This window comes from Cyprinus carpio, chromosome A8, assembly GCF_018340385.1.
Source record: "Cyprinus carpio isolate SPL01 chromosome A8, ASM1834038v1, whole genome shotgun sequence".
NCBI classification, from domain to species: domain Eukaryota; kingdom Metazoa; phylum Chordata; class Actinopteri; order Cypriniformes; family Cyprinidae; genus Cyprinus; species Cyprinus carpio.
In genome coordinates, this window is record NC_056579.1 from 7954795 (window position 1) to 7976201 (window position 21407).

General features: G+C 38.1%; 1 protein-coding gene across 1 annotated transcript in view; it reads right to left on the reverse strand.

The window, feature by feature from the left end:
- LOC109095330 (BEN domain-containing protein 5-like) overlaps nt 1-21407 on the reverse strand; it is a 254294-nt gene that overhangs the window by 109991 nt on the left and 122896 nt on the right. Inside the window, exon 6 of the mRNA XM_042761912.1 lies at nt 7906-8000. Coding sequence (XP_042617846.1) covers nt 7906-8000 — 95 coding nt within the window. The remainder of the gene's footprint in view (nt 1-7905; nt 8001-21407) is intronic.

Sequence of the window (21407 nt, forward strand, 5' to 3'; positions counted from 1 at the left end):
TATAATAACTTGGAAAGCATTCACAATTGCGAAGAATATTGGCATAGAAGAAAATGTATATCATCAGAATACACAACTACGTTTGAATGGCTGTCAATAGAAAGATGTTGCCAGAATGTAGTGTAGTATATGTGAACATGCTAAAAACATGAACCTGCTGAGCTAAACTTATTATATTCTAGCTTCCTTTCCATGTTAGGGTATTATATATGGTCTCAGGACTGCCACTGAGCAGTTCTAAAATACATTCAGAGGTTAAGAACAACAAGTTAACCACATTTAAGACCAACAAACAGGTGTAGGATTGTTGAGGAAAGTATGGGGAAACAAGTACTGAATAATGGAGTGAATAGATTTGTCTTCTTTTTTTAATATTTATGTCTACTTGCAAGAAAAACTACTTGATTTGTATCTTTGCTCTGTTTTTATTTGTTCTTTTGCTTGTAATTTGTTTCTTTGTTCGTTTTTTATTACATACTTACTTGAATAATTATTTTAAATTGTTATGTTTGCTATGATATTCAACTTTTAATTTGTTTTTCTTCTATCAAAATTGGTATTGAGAATTGAAACGTTTCTCTGGTTTCAACCACTGAAATTATTGTATTGTGACACTCCCAACAGGGTTATATAAACATCAATATCTGCTTTATAGTTTCCTTTAACTTTACTAACAAAACTTCCTTAAGAAGAAATACATATGTCTGGCTGATAGACATCTTTTAAAAGAAACAAGCAATAAAATCACTTGTGAGAAGAGAGAAAGCTGAAAGAACCAATGATGCAGAAGAAAAATAGTTACAGTTTATCCTACAATAAACATCCAGAATCTCAATATGGCCATAGAATGGATCTAATGTGTCAGGAGGATCAGCAGTCTAAGGTCTCTCTAACTCTCTCTCTCTTGCTGAATACTAAACAGCTCTCAGTCCTGTGAAGAGCTCACAAACCACTTCATCCTCCCACTTAAAAGCAATAAGCCCAAAGCATCAGCCCTCCTCACTGCTGCCAGCCTGCTAAAACACGACAACATAGACCACAGCCTAAGAGATTGATACCTCTAACTAGTCCAAAACCCCCATTAGGTTAACAACAGTCTCAGCCATGAGTCAGGGTACACAGGTTTATCCAAAGAAACCAAGATGTGTTTAAAGTTTGCTGGATTTGCCGAAATTTGGGTTCACAGCACAGAAAATGTTTAAGAGAATTGTTTACGCTATAGATTCCCGCAGAAATCCCATGAGAGCCGATTAAATTTGTTGCGACGTGGGACGAAATTTCTGTGTTATAGGTGGGTGCAGGCGATTCTGCTAAGAGTGTGCATACTGAAAGTACCCTATATATATATATATATATATTGGGAGTTTGAAAAGTACAAAAATTCTATCTTGTTCTTTTCAATACATCAAATACAGTTCCATTCAGTGTTGAGAAAATATATATATTTCCACAATACAGAGCTTTCCAACAGTTTGTTTCAATGAAAGGGTTCAAAATTGAACAGAAAAAAAATAATAATAAAATTTAATTTATTAATGCATCGTTCAAATTGATTTGTAAATTTGACCAAGGATTTCTTCACAAATCAGGTGTGCCAGTAAGTTTTACTTTAAACAATAGCAATTTCTAACAGATTAAATATTTTATAACAACATTAAACAATTTACAAATTTCTACATTTTTGCAAATTTGTGATATTTGTTTTTTACATTTTATGTGGCATTTATGGGGGATTTTTTGTAATTGTTTTATAAAAAATTGCATACATTTCTACCACTCCAAAAAATAATACAATGCTCCTGTTACAACAACTAAAATAAATGCATGGTTAAAAGTTAAAAATTCTAATTTAATTTAAAGTTGTTAAAGAGTTCTGTTGACATAATAATGTTAATCATTACATCAACTTAATATTGTGTGTAATGTAAACTCAAATTTTTGCATTAATTCATTTTCTTAACAATAAATAAATTTAAAAAAAAATTGTAGTAACTTAATAAAATTCTCTTGTTAACTTTGGATAATGGCCAGTAGATTACTGGTTCCCAGCATGCTTTGCACAGGACTGGATAAGGAAAATAAATGAAGAAATTAAGGCTTATTTTATGTTAATTTTTCTTTTTTTATTTAAGGAGTTTCTGTAATGCTGAAGTTTTTGTGGTTACTGTTGTGCTGAAGATTAGATCAAATGGAGCTAAACACTGACTCTGGGCTAATGCCAGTGACAAGTCTCACTCCTACATATTTTACGTAACTTAAAAATATATATTACCCTATTAGCCTAGATCATATGAGATCATATAAGACTCAGGATCTTCATGCAGCTGCAGCAAGCCGTGCCTCGTGTTCTTTCAGAACAGACAGACAGAAAGTCAAGATGAAGAACAAAGACGGACTGTCTGAAATGACTGCGTGCTGTCTTGTGCGGTGTAGCTCCAGTGCTGTCAGATCTTCTGCTGTAAGATGTTGCTTGTCAGCTGTTATAATCTGCTTCTGGAACTTTCCTCACTCCGATAATTACTGCACCTGTTGCTGAATTGCAGACGCATAAACACGCATATATCTAGAAACAAACATGCACGCATCCAAGTTCTAATATGATGCCTGTCTATCTATCATGGAGGCCAAGAACAGATGAGCCCCAGGTGGCGTGCACGCACAGGCGCACACACACACACACACAGGGCTCCAGCATCAGCCAGCCTTGAGGAAGAACGGTCTCTGCAGATAGAGATAAAGGTTTCAACTTTCAGGTTAAAAGTGACTTTTTCTACAGATAAAGGCAGCAATGGCAATCTGTTCTCTTCTTTTTTCTTAAACGGTCTCTCCCTCCTTTTCTCACTCTCTCTCTCCCACGCTCAATCTTTTTTTCTCGACTTTATCCAATGCTGCATACAGGGTTGGATCAGACAGTTAAAGTTGCTCTTTGCTTTATTTCATCTCTACTTGTCAAAGAGAGATTAGCACTTTTTGAGCTGTTCTACTTTGCTGTCATGATGGAAAATGAAAGAAAAGGAGAATGTGAAAGAGAAATTCATGGGCAACAACAATACAAACCAAATGCTCAAGAGAAATGAAAGATGGCTGCTTTGGGGTTTTTAAGGCTCAAAACATTGAGATGACACTATTTGTCTGCAAATTTCAAATGTCTTCTGAAATTGCCCCTGAGCAACTATGAATCACAGAAGAATACTCACATATTTGGTTGAAACCATATATTTGGGCGGGACATACTGATGGGATCGACCTCTTTCTTTTTTCAAATAGCCAACAGTCATTAGTTTATGCTTCTACTACACTCTATGGTACAAAAGCTAAAAGGTACATCTTTGTACCTTATTTAACCCTAAATGGTACTTATTAATACCTTAAAGGTACATATTAATACTTTAAAAGTACATATTAGTACATAAAGCATACATATTAGGAAGGGTACTTTTTCTTTTTTTTAATAATTGAATATATGAAAGCACTGAAGAAACTAAAGAATAAACTATAGTTACGTCACAAGCAACTGATGGCTGAGAAAGTAAATAAAGTATGAGCATTAGCACAAAAAACTAAAAATAATTTTTTTTTTACTGAACCAACAAAATTTGCTGCTTGCTGTTGTTACTCAGAAGCAGGCGGCATTCATAATTTAGGGGGAAGAGAAATTCTTGTTTTGGACAATATCATAATAATTTTTTTTTTTTTTTTTTGTGCCATAAAATTGTGCCATTTTGTGCATTAAACTAACTTCTTCATCGAAGACTGAAAATAATGCTTTTCTTTTTAATTTTGTAATAACAGCAATACCTGTATGTCATAGTCAGATAAGCCCCTTTTGAAGCTGTGGTGCCTTTTTTGAAGATTATTCTATCAGCACGCCTTTGGACTCTCATTCTGATGGCACCCATTCACTGCAGATGATCCATTGGGGACCAAGAGATATGATGCTAAATTTCTTCAGATTTAAAGAAAGAACTGAACAAATAAAATCATCAACATCTTTGATGTCACAAGGGTTAGTACATTTTCTTTTCTGGGCAAAACTTTAAGTAGCTTAACCAGATACATGTCTTTGGTTAAGAAATTTCAACAGGTACTTTTTGATGGTCAACAGCATAGCTCAACTAAAAAAAAAATCAGTACCTAACTAGCATAAAAATTAATTTACAACAGAGTGCCTATACTTCGGTTTCACACACAATGTATTAAATGCCACATATAGCCATTATCACGTGTGTGCTTGTGTGTGTCGTGAGTAAGGAGCATGTGCACCTCCATGCAAAAGTGTGTGTAAGACCTTCCTTTGTGTCACAGCATGTTGTTTTCACACCTCTATAATTGGATGCGAAACGGAGAGGACCGTCTTGCGTTTGTGTGAGAATTACGTGGTCTTTCCTCACCTTATTGAAGTCCTAATGCCTGGCAGTGGCCAGCGTGCGGTATGATCAGCTCACCCTGATCCTGCCATCTGATGGCTATCACTGTGGCATTTGTACACAGAGGTTCTCCATCACTTTCGGCTGGGTATTCAGAGTCTCTAAATGCTACAGGCTTATTTTCACACCACATGCCGCAGAATGACACAAACAGCAGCCCTTTGAGCTCCAGATTGGTATAAAAAAAAACCCTGCATGATTCAGACAATAACTTTGATGCCGGTGGAAATAAAAGAAATGTCGTCTAAAGTCAATCTACCTCCTCCCTGCTATGAATATGTTAGAAAGTTTCCAGTTAGCAAAAAAGTTAATTTTTTGAGAATGGAAGGCTGAGTTTGTGTTACAATAAATTACTGTTCAAGGACTGTCACAAAGTGTTGAAATAAGACTGATGGTTGGAGCTGTGACACAGAGGGTATATTGAGAGCTTTTGTGCTTGTGGCATCCTGGGTTTGAGTTCAGCCTGGGACATGTGCTAGTCTTATTCATTCACCAATGCCTATATTTAAATAAGTTTCTTCTTTTAAACCCTAATTGAGCTTGAATGTGATTTAGGGCCACACAATTATAATCATAATATTATATTGAAAAATAAATACTTAATCAAATAAATGACTCAGACTATGATTACCAGTCATGTCAAGTTTTGATTGTTGCATTCATTTAGGTCTACTCCTGTTTTCATGAAGTTCATTTCTGCAGTGGATGATAATTATTAATGATATTTTAGGTCACATGGGATAGATTTTTACTAAAACTAACAGCTTAAACTTAGTTTTACTTTTGGTAATATGACGGTTACAACTTTTACTAGGCCTTTATCCTTTAATCTTGCTATTTTTATAAATTATTTTATTGTTTTAACTTTGTATCTGACCCAGTCTTAAAATATGAAAATCCACAATTAAAATACAAATTGTTGCTAAAACTGTATAAAATGTTAAACACTGACAATCTAAAAAAAAAGTGAAAATTAAGGTAATTATAATTTCTGAGTATACTATTTTATTAATATTTTTATTCTGTATTTTCTGTATTTCTGTATTTTATTCTGTATTTTCTTTTTCAAATTATGCAAAAAAATAATTTACGCAAAGAAGTATGAAACATATAAATATGTATTCTCCTAATGTATTTACAGTTGAAGAAACACAATTACAATATCAAGGTAAACAATTTACAACTAATTATTATTATTTTATCATAATTGTACAGGTTTACAGCAATTAATTTTTAAAAAATGGTTTGCAGGGTGTAAAGATTGTGTACACCACAAACTCCTAAATAACCCAGCCAACTGCTGAGAGAAATGTTAAACACAGGCACGTAGTAGACGTCAACTTGACTGTGAAATGTTTTGCAGTCCATTGTTTTCCGGCAGCATCTCCATCTAATTGTCTTGTCCCATTAGGCCGTGACCAGGGTTTGGCAGAGGAAGACAGGCTCCCTTGGCAGATGCCTGCCATTTGTCTGAATGCCCTTGATCGACTCATGACAGATGTCAAGGCTTCCGATGAGCGGGTACTCTCTGTCACATGACCTCTGTTCAGAGCGTCAGGAAAACGTGGCGTAGTGGCTCTCTCGCACGCACCCGTATGGATGCACGCACACTTCAGCATCCATCAGTTCCCTGCTATTACCTCTGACAGGCCTCACCTGCCCAGACTGCATGGTCCATGCAAATTCAACATGACAGATGAGTGTTTGAATGGTAATGCACCACTCTCACTGATGCTGATAGGAGGCATGGATGTGTGTGTTTGTGTGTGTGTGTGTGTGTGTGTATCGGTGTATGGGTGCATGTGCGGGTATCTGGGATTTGTAAACTTAACTTTTCCAAAAGTTTTTGAAAAGTGCTCAAGGTACAATGGCACACAAGTCAATCGCACACTACAGGACTGAAACTTGTTGCTGGAACAGGTTTGTGAAAACATCCCCAGGGTGTAGCCAACTATCAAAGCTCTTAAAGCTCTTTTCCCCCACTGTGTGCGGATCTGTGCAAAACACAAAACAAATCCTCCATGTTGTTGGTTGACATAATGTCCAGAATCTGGAAGTTGGGAAAACGATTAATCTAAATCTACTAGTTACAAATAATGCCTTAAAATTTGTAATTTATATATATATATATATATATATATATATATATATATATATATATATATATATATATGTTGATATATATATATATATATATATGTATATATGTATGTATGTATGTATGTGTGTATATGTATCTCCTTCAGTATATACAGTACCATTCAAATTTATTCTTTTATTTTTCATAATATTAACATTTTACTGTATTTTTCATCAAATAAATGCAGCCTTGGCAAGCACAAGAGACTTTTTCAAAAACGTAAAAAAACAATGAACTAATGAATTTAAGCAACCATCACCCCAACTTTTATTATTTTTTTATGAATTTTCAGTATAAACAATTTCAGTAAACCATATTTGGATTCAGCCTTCATTAATATGTTACATCAAAAAAAAAAAAAAAAATTAGAAGCAAATTTGTGAGAAAACTAATTGTAGGATCAAAAATAATCTGAGAGAAGAATGATCTTGTAAATGATGCAAGTAGACCGTGATTATTAAAGTATACAACAAGACACTAAATAAGAAACTGTATGTACCTATAGCATGAGTTTGGCTTAAGTATAGACAAAGAGATCAAATAAGCCATACGTGAAGCATAGCAGAACACACACTGAGAAGGACAGATTTGATCTTATCTTCACAATGATGTAATACTTGTAGCCATTTAAAAGACATCCAAAAACACACACAGCTAGGGAACTGCATTTGTCTTTCACGCATCTCCTCCTTCATGAAGGCAGATGTGTTTCTAATAAAACCATTCCTACAGTTGACAGAGCACAAAGAGTCGAGCTGATTAAAAGCCACATAGAAACGTGTTTAGGGAAAATGGTGCCAGTGTGACATGCTGTAAACAGTCACATATAAGGAGTTTGTCCAGCCCCGAGCTCACTTCCTTCTCTAGCTTTTCTCATAATTCCTCTATCAACAGCCCTGTCACTGTCCCTTTTTTCTACCTAGATGGCATCACCATGGAGACCAAAACATCCCCGGCAACACAACCTCTCATCTTGAACATCAAACACACCATTGTCAACTTGGAGAAGGAAGAGAAAGTGAGAAAGCGTTGAATGCTTTCTTTAAGGAACACCGGCAGTGTGAAAACTCGAAGAGGTGGTAACGAAAAATCCTGTTGTTTGCGGCAGAGAGATAAGACAGTCAGATATGATGACAGTGTACACAGTCAAGTCTTATTCGCCGTGCCTGCAGGGCTTGTGTGGAACCCATGCTCGGGCCTGCGTTACACAATTGGGAAGAGGCACAAACTACTCACGGAAGATAAGTCATGGATTTGTTATTTGGAATTAAAGCGTGGAAAGCGCAGTGGCGAGCTGTGAGTAGGTGGAGATGTGATGTTTGCAGAGGGTATGAATACCATTTAGGCCGGCTGGTCGACTTCACCACGGGGGACATCCCATCTCTGTACAGGCTCTTAGTCTTGCTGAAGTTCACAATGTTGAAAATCACCCTCTGAAATAAGAAGAAACAGACATTTTAGTCAGATGGAACAAAGGCTATTTTATTATATATGAAAACGAACACTAGCAGTGAAGAAAACACGAAAAAATGAAGGTTTTCAAACATACTGAAAAACAAAACTTTTTTGTATGTGACATTAAAGGGCAGGTAAATTGAAAAATGTGTGGGATCACAATAAAAAAAATAAAAAAATAAAACTAAAACTTATATATATATATATATATATATATATATATATATATATATATATATATAAACTTAAAAATTTTGATTGTTTAAGTAAACAAATGGAACCAAGGTTATTTTATTATGTATGAAAACTACCACATTCATTAAAAAAAAAAGAACAATACAGAAATGTGAGTTTGCAAACAAACTGCAAAACAAAACTTTTTTTGTATGTTATGTTTAGGAGCAGGTAAATCTGAAATCAATGAGATTGCAATAGGGAAAAAAAACAGACAATAAATAAATGTGTACATTTTTAATTAATAAATAAATGTTCATAGAAATAAAAATAAAAAAATAGTGGCTACAACAAATAACGAAATGGAGTCTCATTGAGTTAATAATGCAAATTATCCAAAACAAAACTCTTGATTATATTAATTACATTCGCGTTCTTTTTTTTCTTTTAATTTCTTTTTCCAAATTCATCTTGTTCTCTGGTGAGGGGATCTGATCCAGCCCATTCTGCTGAATCATGAATGCCCCAGAGAAGCCAAAGAACAATTTAGTAATAAATGCAGCAGCAGTCGACATTTATAGCTCATTAAATTGTCTGCAAACACTATATGCTGTGTTATGAATTTGATAAATAAAACTTTGAACTTCAACTTGATGGTACCGAGTATAACGCAGTTTCTGATCATATGTTGTTGGCAGATGCAACAATTTGTAGTGCTTCGCATGTAATCAATAACTTGCACAATATACAAACAAAAGAAATACTTTATGAACCATTAAAACTAATAGCCCTACTTTCAGCAAAGATCTGAAATTCTCAATCAGTCCGCTCTTCACAGAACCTCACAGTAAGTTTTAAAATTAGCAGCGCAAATGAGAAGTGCTGTATGAGACACCAAATGTGTTAAAAGAATCTTACAGGATCTCGCTGACTATGTAATGTGAAGATTGTGTGAACTTACAAGCAAGACAATAGAGACAAAACTGTAGAAGGATGTGAGAGTTTCTCTTCATTTCCTCTAACATATGGAACTGCACAAATAACAAAACACTGCCTGCTACTGTATTTGCAAAAGAAAAGCAACAATGCAGGAAGTGAAGGTCTGGTTTTGTCAAGGTGATAAGACACAGCGTTTGGTGGTCACGTCACATGTCGCACTGCACCGGGACCTTAAGAAAACCTAGGCTACATTCCGATTTGTATACAATCCATACTGTAGACTGATATAGAGGCAAACATGTCCGAAAGAATAGTGTGTTAGAAAATTAGGATTCTAAAGATTACTAGATAACATTTTCAGTGGGTGTTTAGCCTAAAATTACCCATAACCCCTTGCACTATGAGAGAAAGAGTTTGTGACTTCTTTAGGCATAGACAATGGCTAGGAATGGAAGACCAAAGCTATGAAAGCAGATATTTAATGCACAAACCTACAAATTATGTAATTAAGATCATGCTAATTGCTAATGGCAGGCAGCATGCAAGTATAACCAGTACGCAACAAATACACAATGTAATGTGGTAAATATTTTTTTGTTTAGCATAAATTGAGCAATTTCAGATTTCTTTCTTTCTTTTTCAAAGTCAAAAAACTAAAAAATGCACATACTCATGCAGCAACTGAGAATGATAAGAAATGTAGTTGTGAACAATATAAATTGTACCATCAACAATTAAAGCATAATTATGATAGTAACTAAAAACCCAACTCAAAAACAGTCCCACTGGTACTGGTGCATATTTTATAGACATTCTACATACTTTTACTGTGTAGCAGAGGCATACTATTGGCGATGCAGCCTGGTTCAAGGCTCATTACCTACAGTGGTTCACTATTGTCACGTCCCTCCTCTTACCCACCTGTCATGAGTCTAGACCTGGGGTCACTGCAGAATGACTGGGGCAATTTGAGGGCAGGTGGATTTGTCTTTTTCTAACCTTTTTCTAATATCATGAGAGAATGAAGTTTATGAAATATGAAGTGTATAAACAGTACAGACAATGCTAATAATGATATGTCCAAACTGTAAATGACTCCATGTGATAAACCATATCAAATTCCCAATTAAGCCCAGGTGTCGAAGTCAACAGCATACAAACGAAATCCAATTACAGCTATTCTCTACTTTTTTCAGTGCTTTCTCTACCAATGCCCCCCCCCCAATCCATCCATCCCTCCCACTGTTCCCCTCCCATCAGTGGCTGCAGTCACAGAAGATGGGGGATTGTGGTCGTCCTGAATCAGCCAGGGCTAAAATGACATTTAACTGATGTTCAGACGCGAGGTAGCTGCTGGAACGGGTAGATAAGACCATTGCTGCTGGCATTTCAATTACACTTTTACTGCCCTACACATCTGTTGCCAGCCTACTTTCAGCCTTTTTTCCCCCCCACAGGCAAATACATCCTCATTCCACTACCTTCACATCACGCCACTCTTTCTTCTTTTTTTCCCACCACAAAATTCAGATTGTCTGCTTTGGCAGGTGGTTTCTGGGTCTAGATTGGAATGTATTGCTGGGTTTTTCTGACTTGAAGGTGGGACACAGTGGGGTCAGTTCTCTCTCCCTCTCAGTGGTTCTCAACTGGTAGGTCATGACCCAAGAATGGGTCACAGGTCTTTTCTGGGTCATATGACAGCAGGGGAAAAATCAATGCTAAAAGCAGCTAACAAAATAAATAGGATTCTCAAGGTTTAATGGTGGGTAGAAAACAAGGGAGAAAGGATTGGGATATGTTGCAAGCCAGATTCTAACACTTTATCTTTCATAATTTTATCTATCAAATCAACCCAAAACAACTACCAAATAAGTAAATACATAGACATGAAATACAGTAAAAAATATTGTCCTGTAGATTATCTTAAAAGTCCTGTTATGAAAAATAGTCCACCACAACATTAAAAAACAACTGACCTAGCAACAATTTTCCAATAATATTGCAATATTATAAATAAAACTGTATTACTATTGTAATAAAACTTTCTTTTGTTCTTCTAAGCTGTTTTTGTTTTCTTGCTTTATCTGGACACCTGAACTTCTAGACATTTAAAAAAGGTTTAATGCTCACCATACATACACACACACACACACACACACACACACACACACACACACAAAAGTTTGAAAACACACACACACACACACACAACTGTGTCATCTATATATATATATATATATATATATATATATACTGTAGATATATTCTTTAAAGGTGACGTTGGTAGTTGATTTTGTCAGAGTTGATCTGTATCATTCGTACCTCTTCACCACATATATTTTTAGCACTATGTGAAGCTTCTCTCTCTCTGTCACCATTTCCTACAGTGTCTTCATCACAGTCAACAGGGGAGTTACTGAGAAGAAGGAGGGGTGTGGGTTAAATTGGATGCACATCTCATCTCGGGCTCATTAAGAGCTTTATGTAAGAAAGAAAGAGAGAAAATGCACATACATACTGTACATTCACTGGTGTACTCCCTTGCACTAGTTAAGCCCATGTATCTACACTGAGGTGTAATTTGGAGTTGGTTTCCAAAGCAGCACAGCTCAATGCAGAGCTGGTCATGGAGGAACTGTGAGAAAGGGAAATTTAATTACTGATAGAGAGACAGGAACACATTACTATCCAGTCTGCCTGAGATGTCATTTCCAACAGGCATGTCAAGTTCTTTCAGTGCTCTTTACACTTTCACATATTCACACTCACCTGGTGTCTCATGTCATGGAGCCTAACTTTTGACTTAAAGTATGGTCCATTTTGAAGCTTATTCTGGCAGTTTCTCTCACAAAGGCTAGAAGAAACCATCTGATCAACATTTCAATGTAATTTATAACATATATACATTAGTATCGGTATTATACAGTATATAAACTTTCTTGTGGTTTATATTTCAATGTATTTTATAAAATATATGAATTAGTATCGACCTATTTTAGGGCCAATTAAGATTCCACGTTATTTATTTTTAAAGAAATTAATACTTTTATGTCAGCAAGGTCTGATGAACGTGAAATAAAGACATTTATAATGAGAAGAGAGTTTATTGCAAATAAATGTTTTTTCAACTTTCGACCTCAAAGAGTCCTGAAAAAGTCGTAACCCACAACAACATTAAGCAGCATAACTTTCACATTTTTGCATATATATATAGATTTGATATATATAATATATATTATATATATGATATGTATATCGGTATAAATGTCCCGAGCACCCAATTAGCATATTAGATTTTTCTGAACATTTCTGCTATGTGACACGAAGAACTGGAGTAAGTGGCGTTCAGAAAAAAAACTTTGCCACTACAGGATAAATTACGTTTAAAATATATTCAACAGGAAACAGTTGCTTTAAAGGGTGATTTGTAACGATGTAAAAAAGTCTCTATGTCTCCATAAACTTGTATGTGAAATCTCAAAATTGCAAAGATAACTGTATAGCTTGTTGAAATACTAATTTACTTTAGGGGTATGAGCTAAAACGCGCCGTTTTGTGTTTTTGTCCCTTTAAATGCAAATGTCAGGGTGCCCCTATATTTTAGGAAGAGTCTCCCTTTTCAGAAGAGTGGTATGTTATAGAGGTGTTGCTGTTTAATTGGTGTTTTATGTTTTTACCTGGTTGTGACTTTGCTTCCAAATGCAATTTTTAACAACCACATTCCTACTTATGATCATTCTGGTTGCATGTTTAGGCAGCATCAGTGAAAACAGGCAGAGACAATTGTAGCTTTAGCAACATTAGCCTTACAGAGAGCCAAGAAGGCTCTTTTGGAAAAAACAAAAATGACTTGTGATGCGTATTGTCTGTAAGTCTGGACGTTTTGCGCAAAGCGCTGGTATCGATCCCTCTTTCAGAAGCAACTTTTCCTCAACTCCAAAGCTGAACTGACCCTTGTTTGTGAGGCACACAAAAATGATTAAGCAATCAATATAGGACAGTTTTTCTTGGGACATTTACTTCAAAAATGAAATTTAACCACTGTGTCCTCAGCGGTCTATGGAGACTCCTATGTTCGTTGGTACATCCCAACACATTAAAACTGTAATGCCTCTTTGGTGCTGACATTCTATTTCCAGCAGCTACAGCAGAATTGCAGGATTGTGATACTGATTCTGGTCTGTGTGTATGCTAATAGGTCAGAGGGAGAATGGCAGACTGCTTGACGCTGGAAACCGCTCTTTGGAGAGACTGTTTAATAGGGGCCAAGCACCGAAGGTGCGTAGGCACTATTGCCAGTTACGTTAGGAATAATTCTTCTTCGTCTTCTAATTTTGGCACACTGATAGAGGACCGTCCCAACACAGCTATACAAATTTTAAGGTCTCTAACTCCAACTCATCTAGCGCCCTACTTATCCAAAATTTCAATGTTTTTATGCTATAACTTTTTAACCGTAAGCCACAAAATGGAAAATTCTTTTTTCCTCTGAATGTCTCAGGCCAGTCGAATGAATGATCAATTCAAAAATCGCAATGTTTAGTTTTTTCGCTATTTTCAATTGTTCGAAAAAAATACTTTTTTCGCACAGCGCCTAGACGGTTAGTCCGATTTTCACGAAATTGGCTCAGTGTCATCTTCTGAAAATGCCGACAAAGTTATGGAATTAGTTGATTCGTCCAAACCGTTCTCGGACTACCACGCGAACAAACGAAAAGCACGCAAAAATTTTGTTAGGCTAAACTCCGCAACGGTTTGGCGTATTGAGACCAAACTTGGTGCTTGTTATAACAAAGCATGACCTGAGACTTCCTGCAGTGTTTCCACGCAGCGCCACCTAGTGGTCAGCTTCAAGAAAAATGCTTTGCTTATAACTTCGAATGTTTTGGCACCAAAATCACAAAACTGGTCTTAGATTCGGTGGGTCATGTCGTGAATAATATCCAATTTTGCCGTGTTACGGCCATTTTAGGTGTCGGCCATTTGCTTATGTTTCAAATGCTGTATATTTTTGAACGCATTATCGTATCGTTACGAAAATAATTACAAAAATGTTTTCCATGCCCTGAAGCTACTCAAAAAGTTTGGTGGCAGCGCCACCTTGTAGGCAAAAGTTATCATGAAATATCTGATATATGCTAATAACTTTTGAAAATATTAGACTATTGAATAGTGGTCTCGCTATATTCGTGGGTAATGCCGAGAACATCGATACCAATTATGCCAAAATTGGCCATACCTTCCTGTCCGCCATTTTGATTAAAGTTGAAAAACTACTTTTTCGAACTCCTCCTAGACGTTAGTCCGATTTTCACCAAATTTGACTAGGATCATCTTCAGAGTGTGTTGACAAAAAAGTATGGATTTCGTGTTGATATACGAAAGTTTTTCGTTTAGCCGCATCAACGAATTTGTTCGTAAGATGCCAAAATACATCTGAGGCTGTATCTCAGAAAAGCTTTGAACATATTTGCACCAAACTTTGTATTTGCCAGTCACCTCACACTGCCCATGCCAAAAATTGATAACAGCGCCAACTATTGGGTCAAGAGTTATAAACCATTCATTACCCATTAAAAATTAACTTATAAAAATGAGGACTCTTTTTGCATTAGCCTATTGCAATTGGTCTCAAAATATTCCCGGCTTATGGGACAACATAGATACCAATATGCCAGAGTAAAAAATTCCTGTCCGCCATTTTGATTTATGTTGAAAACCTAACTTTTTCGAACTCCTCAACGTTGTCCGATTTTCACCAAAATTGAATCGGATCTTCAGACTGTGCTGACAAAATGTTTTATGGATTTTTGTATGATAGACAAAACCGTTTTCGCATACCACAGCGACAAGGCATGATGCCAAAATGACACTTCTTCTCTTCAAAGCTTTTGACATAATAACAACAAACTTTGAGTGTGACATTGTCACCTCAAACCTCACACACCAAAATACATTTGATTATGGCGCCACCTGTTGGTCAAAAGTGATAAGCCATTTAATGATATTACTAGTGGGTTGTATTTATGTTTTTTTCAGCCATTACAATTACAGTCATCCTAAAATTTCAGGTTACTCATTTCTGCAGTTGGTCGCTATGCCATGTTTAGCTCTTCAATTTGCCTCTGGAGTGCTGGCCCCGTATTGCTGCTTGCAGCTATTGATTTATTGGGATTAGAAAAAAATAAGTGGGTGGATTTTTTCCATTATAGGCTGGTTGTTTTCACACACTGAGGCCACACAACTGTGTTCAAACTGTTTATAAAAGTAGTTTTTGCATTTTATGGCACCTTTAAATTGAAATGTAAAATACATTTAAATGTAAAGTTAAATGTAAGTACACTAAATAAATGTAGAAAATATATCTAAAATGTGTATTGTAGAGGAAGAAAGAAAAGGAAAACATTCTATGCATCATTGCAGACTCTGCAATTAATAAATAATACTGCACTTTTGTGATATTATAGCACAATAGCAACCATATCATTTATGTTAACAGCTGCTGTTGTTATATAGTTAGTGGTCGCATAGCTGTAGTAAAGATCTCATTAAAACCTGATTCTGGGATTAAAGGAGAATCCTCTTATTTATGAGTCACACACCTGCTCCAGAGGCGAAGTTCTCCTACATCTCAACAACAAGCTGCTATGAGCTGCACAGGTGAACTAATGATTTACACTCTGTTGAGACAGAGAATAAGAAACCAACAGAAAAGTGAACAAGAAAAAGGCTGCCAACAAGCAATGACCTACCCAGTGCTCCTGAACAGAAATAGTTGGATGTCAAACAGTGTTTGGGGGCAAATGGTGTCTTTTGATACTGATCGATCTGCAGAGTCCTGCTCTGGGGAAAACAATGCTGAAATATTTAAGAGACTTTTCTAAATGGAGGGAGACATAAATAATGTACTTTGCCCTCTGTAAGTCATGTTCTTACTAAGAAAGTTCAATGTAGATATATTAGCTTAATGACACTGAATAATGCAGAATGCAGTGGGGGATATAAAAGTACATATAGTGACAGAGGTTAAATACAGTATACTGAGCCATAAACAAATCAAACTGTAAATGGCATCACATTTCAACTCTCTTCATTAAAATATAATAACACATATATTAAAATATAAGAATTGAAACTGAAGGAATTGAATTTCATTGAAATGTATTTTTGCTCAATAAAATTAAAATGGAAAAAGGGAATATAGCCTTGCTTTGTATGTCACTGGTACAACCACATCAAATGAATATTAATAATTATTTTAAACCAAAATAAGTGTCCTGCATTATTTCATATGTTCTTGACACCTAATATAAGAAAAAAAAATACTTTACTTAAATAAAATGTCTACAAAATTAGTTTTTTACTCATTTTTTCAGGTACACCACCAGAGAAGAAAGCTGTTTTGCCTCTAATTCAAAACTGTAAATAAAACGCTCTGGTTGCTAACGTAACCTCGGTTCCAAGAGATAAGCTTATGGGGAAACTCCTGTTTACTCTGGTACTGAAGCCTGATTTGTGTATCTGCAAGAACCTAAGGTGCTTCAACCCACCAAAAGGGCAGGAGCCAACCTCTATATAAGTCAGCTCTGAGCACCATTTCATCAGAATCTTTCGATTTAAGTGACATTCATTGATTCACATGCAGTCTTATAGCATGGCAGCCTACACAACACTCGTTCCCTCATCTCAGGGAACCAAGGTTACATTTAGTAACTGGAGTGTTCCCTTTCGAATGGTCTCTCCCATTGCATTGACATACTTATGGGGAATGCGTCCAATAGTGCAGTTCTATTAGCAAGTGCAGAACGAAGCTGCTCTGCGAGCCCAGCCCCGGAGCACTCTTACTGAGGGCTCCTGAAAGCATGAGCCAATAATAAGACCCAAGTAATTTAGGCTGAGGACTACATAACATGACCCTCTCCAATTATAAGGGGATTAGGTAGAAATAAGCGGACAAAATCCGTGCCTGCATGGCAGAGACGTCCAAGTTATAAAACCTGGTGAAGGCAGACGGCGATGACCAGCAGGTGCCTGCAAAGCCAGAGACGTCCAAGTTATAAAACTTGGTGAAGGTAGACAGCGATGACCAGCCGGCGGCCACACAAATATCACAGATATAAATCCCACTAGACCAAGACCAAGAGGAGGACATTCCTCTGGTGGGTGGACCCTCACACCTATAGGACACTGCAAACCTGCTAAAGCATATGACAAGACTATAACATCCACTATCCAGCAAGATGGGTTCTGCTTTGTAACCAGCAGCCCTTTAGAGCTGCTTCCAAAGTACACAAAGAGCTGCTCTGACTGATTTAACAGGCCAGAGCGCTCAACATACACTCTAAGAGCCCGAACCGGGCAGAGTGGATTGGGACCTTGCTCACCATATGAATTGGGGAGCGCCAGAAGGGTGATGACTTGTGCTCTAAACAGAGTGGAGAGCCACGTCTCGGTTTGATGACAAATCTACAGTCCTTAGGCCCAAACTCAAGATAGGAAGCACTAAGTGACAGTCCTTGAAGGTCACCCCCTCGTCTGAATGACGCTGCAGCCAAAAGGAGAGTGGTCTAAAGCAACAGGGACCGCAAGTCAGCTGACTGGAGTGGCTCAAAGTTATCACAGTATGAGGACAAGGCAGATTCAATCTCTGAGCTCCTGTCTCCATTCTCCTGGAGCCACCTTGTCCGTGGACAGCATGTATGGCCCTGGTTCAGTCTGCCCAGCACATGAACCCATAGAAGGCATCGTCAAGCCAACCTGTGAAGGGTGCGTGACCTGAGACCTCCTTGTTGATTGATAAAGACTACCACTGTCATGTTGTCCGAACACACCAAGACGCGGTGCCCCTTTAAGGCCGGAAGAAAGGTCTTAAGGGCCAGAAAAAAACGTGAGGAAGTTGATGTGTAAGCGTTGCTACAGCTTTGACCAGGAGCCAGATGCCCATCTGCCCTCATGGAGAGCTCCCCAACCCGAGCTGGAGGCATCTATCATGACCAGTTTTCTTCTGGAGGTCAGTCCCAATGGGACACATGACTGAAACAGGTGAAATGTTTTCCAAGGGGCCATGGCTTTCATGCAGCAGTTGGTTACCCGGAGATGAAAACGTCCCAGGCACAAAGCGTGGGACGGAACATGAGCTTTGAGCCAGTACTAAAGGGGCTGTGTGCTGAGCAGGCCCAGAGGACTCACTGAGGAAGCGGCCAACATGTGTGAAAAGTGTTTGGACCAGGTTAGTCACTGTGCCCAGCTCTCTAAAGGCATAAGAACTCTGGCCAGACTCATCCATGGTGCGGAGACGTTTGGCCTAGTACACCTGAAGCACCACCATCATGTGAAACTCAGAGTCAGCCTGGCCAGTCACTGAATAAGCTCTGTTTGCTAGGGCTGAGTGTGATACAGCAGTGGGTTACCCTGAGATGAAAACGTCCCAGGCACCAAGTGTGGGACGGAACATGAGCTCTGAGCCAGTACTAAAGGGGCTGTGTGTTGAACAGGTCCAGAGGAATCACAAGTGTTTGTACTTCGGACCGGAGAACATGAGCATCTTTGTCCCATACCAAAGTTTGGATAACATCTCTGAAGCAAGGTGGCCTGTGAGCGAACTGATATAAGTAACTTTGTTCTATGGTTTTTAGAGCCTAACTTAACACATCCAGGATAGAGTTCCAAGCCTGATGCCGGATGGCAAGTGATTCTAGTTTTTCGGATGGAAGTTCGCTGCATGGGGCAGGAAACTGACATTTGTGGTAATGAGGAGAGGAGAAATGCTTTTTTGAGTATGTGGGTCCGCTATGACAGCAATAGTTTGCTTGAGAGCGCACTGAGTGAGAAGGATGGGTCCAGCTTGAATGGAGCTTCCACTGCTCAGTGTTAAGTGGAGAAATGGAGAGCAAGCACAAGCTTTCTTTGAGGGAGTTCCAGCCTCTCTGTGTTCAGATCAGGATGGCTTCTGAGGCTCAGGGTCCAACGTCACTCTGGGGCAGGGACCTTGGCATTTCAGTTAGCATTTTTCTGTCGAGGAGCGCTGCTGAAGACCAGGCTCAGGTTTATGCTGGGGCTGAAGTGGCACTGGCTTGGTAGGCTGCTGAGCGAATGGAGCCTTCTGGCGACCTGAACCAGCCTCCACACTGGAGCGCTTCGGAAAGGAAGTGACGCATTGCTTGCGATGATTTCTGTGTCGCTGTAAACCGCTCGGCAAACCCATCCACGGCAGGGACAAACAGTCTCTTAGGAGAGACTGGTGAGTCTAGGAAGGTAACCTTGTCAGCGTCCCTGATCTCCATTAAATTCAGCCAAAGAAGGTGCTCCAGCAGCACCAAATTGGCCATGGCCTTGCCGATCACCTGTGCAGTGGCCTTAGTAGCACACAGAGCCAGGTCAGTTGCTGTGCGCAGCTCTCTAAAGGCATCAGAACTCTGGCCGGACTCATCCATGGTGCGGAGACGTTTGGCAACTGAGCACATGACCTCTAGAAACAAGATGACAAGGCCAAAACTTGTCCTCAAAGCTGTGCTATAAAAAAAATCCAAATCTGATTTAGCACAAACACATTCTTGAGAAAGAGAGGAGAAATTTCACATACTGAAAAACTGCAAACATACCGAGCTACAATTTAATGTCAGCTTTTAATTTCCTTCTTAAAAGGGAATGTATTAAATAACTGTGATATCAGATAACAGAAAACTCCAGCAGGCATTTCTGAAGCAGCAGGCACGTAGACCTTTTGTTTGGTTCAGGCATTCAGAGCCTTTTGTGCAGGATTATTTAATTCCACTGGAAAACCAGGAAGTGGGCGCTTTTGCTGTATTCAGTGAAAAGGCAATTGCAATCTACCGCTCCATTGTGTGGCAGCAACCACTGGTAAAGTGAAAGTGAAAGTGACGTGACATTCAGCCAAGTATGGTGACCCATACTCAGAATTCGTGCTCTGCATTTTAACCCATCCGAAGTGCACACACACAGAGCAGTGAACACACACACACACACTGTGAACACACACCCGGAGCAGTGGGCAGCTATTTTATGCTGCGGCGCCCGGGGAGCAGTTGGGGGCTCGGTGCCTTGCTCAAGGGCACCTAAGTCATGGTATTGAAGGTGGAGAGAGAACTGCACTGCACTCCCCACCATTCCTGCCGGCCCGAGACTCGAACTCACAACCCTTCGATTGGGAGTCCGACTCTCTAACCATTAGGCCACGACTTCCCACAACACTCGAACTCACAACGTTTAGTTTGGTATTTCGATTGTCTAACTTTTGACTGACAGTCCAGCAAAACACAGACGACACAATGCAAAAGGTCACAGTCACTCACACAATGGTGCTCGGAGAGCTTTAAAGTCACTCACACAATTAACGCGTATACGCGTTTTGGGGTATTTTTTCTCCTGATAACCCCGAAAAAGAACTTAAATTACACTTTCAGTTTCGATCGTACAGATAAGTGCAATACATCAATCGAATCTGTAAGGGTCTACTTTTTTTTGTATACAGACATAATAACAACAAAACTTTGTGCACTTATAAAATAAAGATAACAAACAAGGAGTGCTGTCTGCAGCCTTTGTCTGCGCTGATCTTCAGATACAAATGCTCATTAAAATGAACTGTAACTCAGTGAATACTCAACCACAGAGACATGAGAGAGATATCTATAAAAGCCTGACATGTCTACTTTTAAACTAAACAAGTGCTGCTGAAAACAAATATTCTGTGATAAAGTAATCCATATGAAAACAACGCGATGTCCCCGTTTTTCACGTCTCACTTCATTATCTTCTAATGCGACCACGCCCCCCGCGCCGAGCGCGCTTTTGAGATTCAAATGTTTTCACTGATTGTGCCCACACAACAGAAGACAACGCAGCGAGACTGTTCTTCAAGTTTTTATTAATTTTACTGTTTGCTTCGCGATGAGAGGGAATAAGACATAATTCACCCCCAAAAAGATGTGATGTGTTGAGGATTTGAGATTTGGATTTCCTCAGAAAAATAATGAGCACTTTTTCAGCAGAGTTCATAAACATGAGTAAGTCTCTTTTTATTTATTTATATACTTGTACTAGTTTTTAACGTGTAAACATTTTACTAGTTAGACTTTTTCCCAAAGACTTTTTCCAAACTATAATTCCTGACTAAATGTATAATCAAGTGAAATATTATGAAGTTTCAATAACAGTATACACTACTATACCATTCAAAAGCTTGATGTAAATAATATAAATGTAACAATAAATGTAACTGTAACAAATGTAACAATCATTGCTGTTCTTTC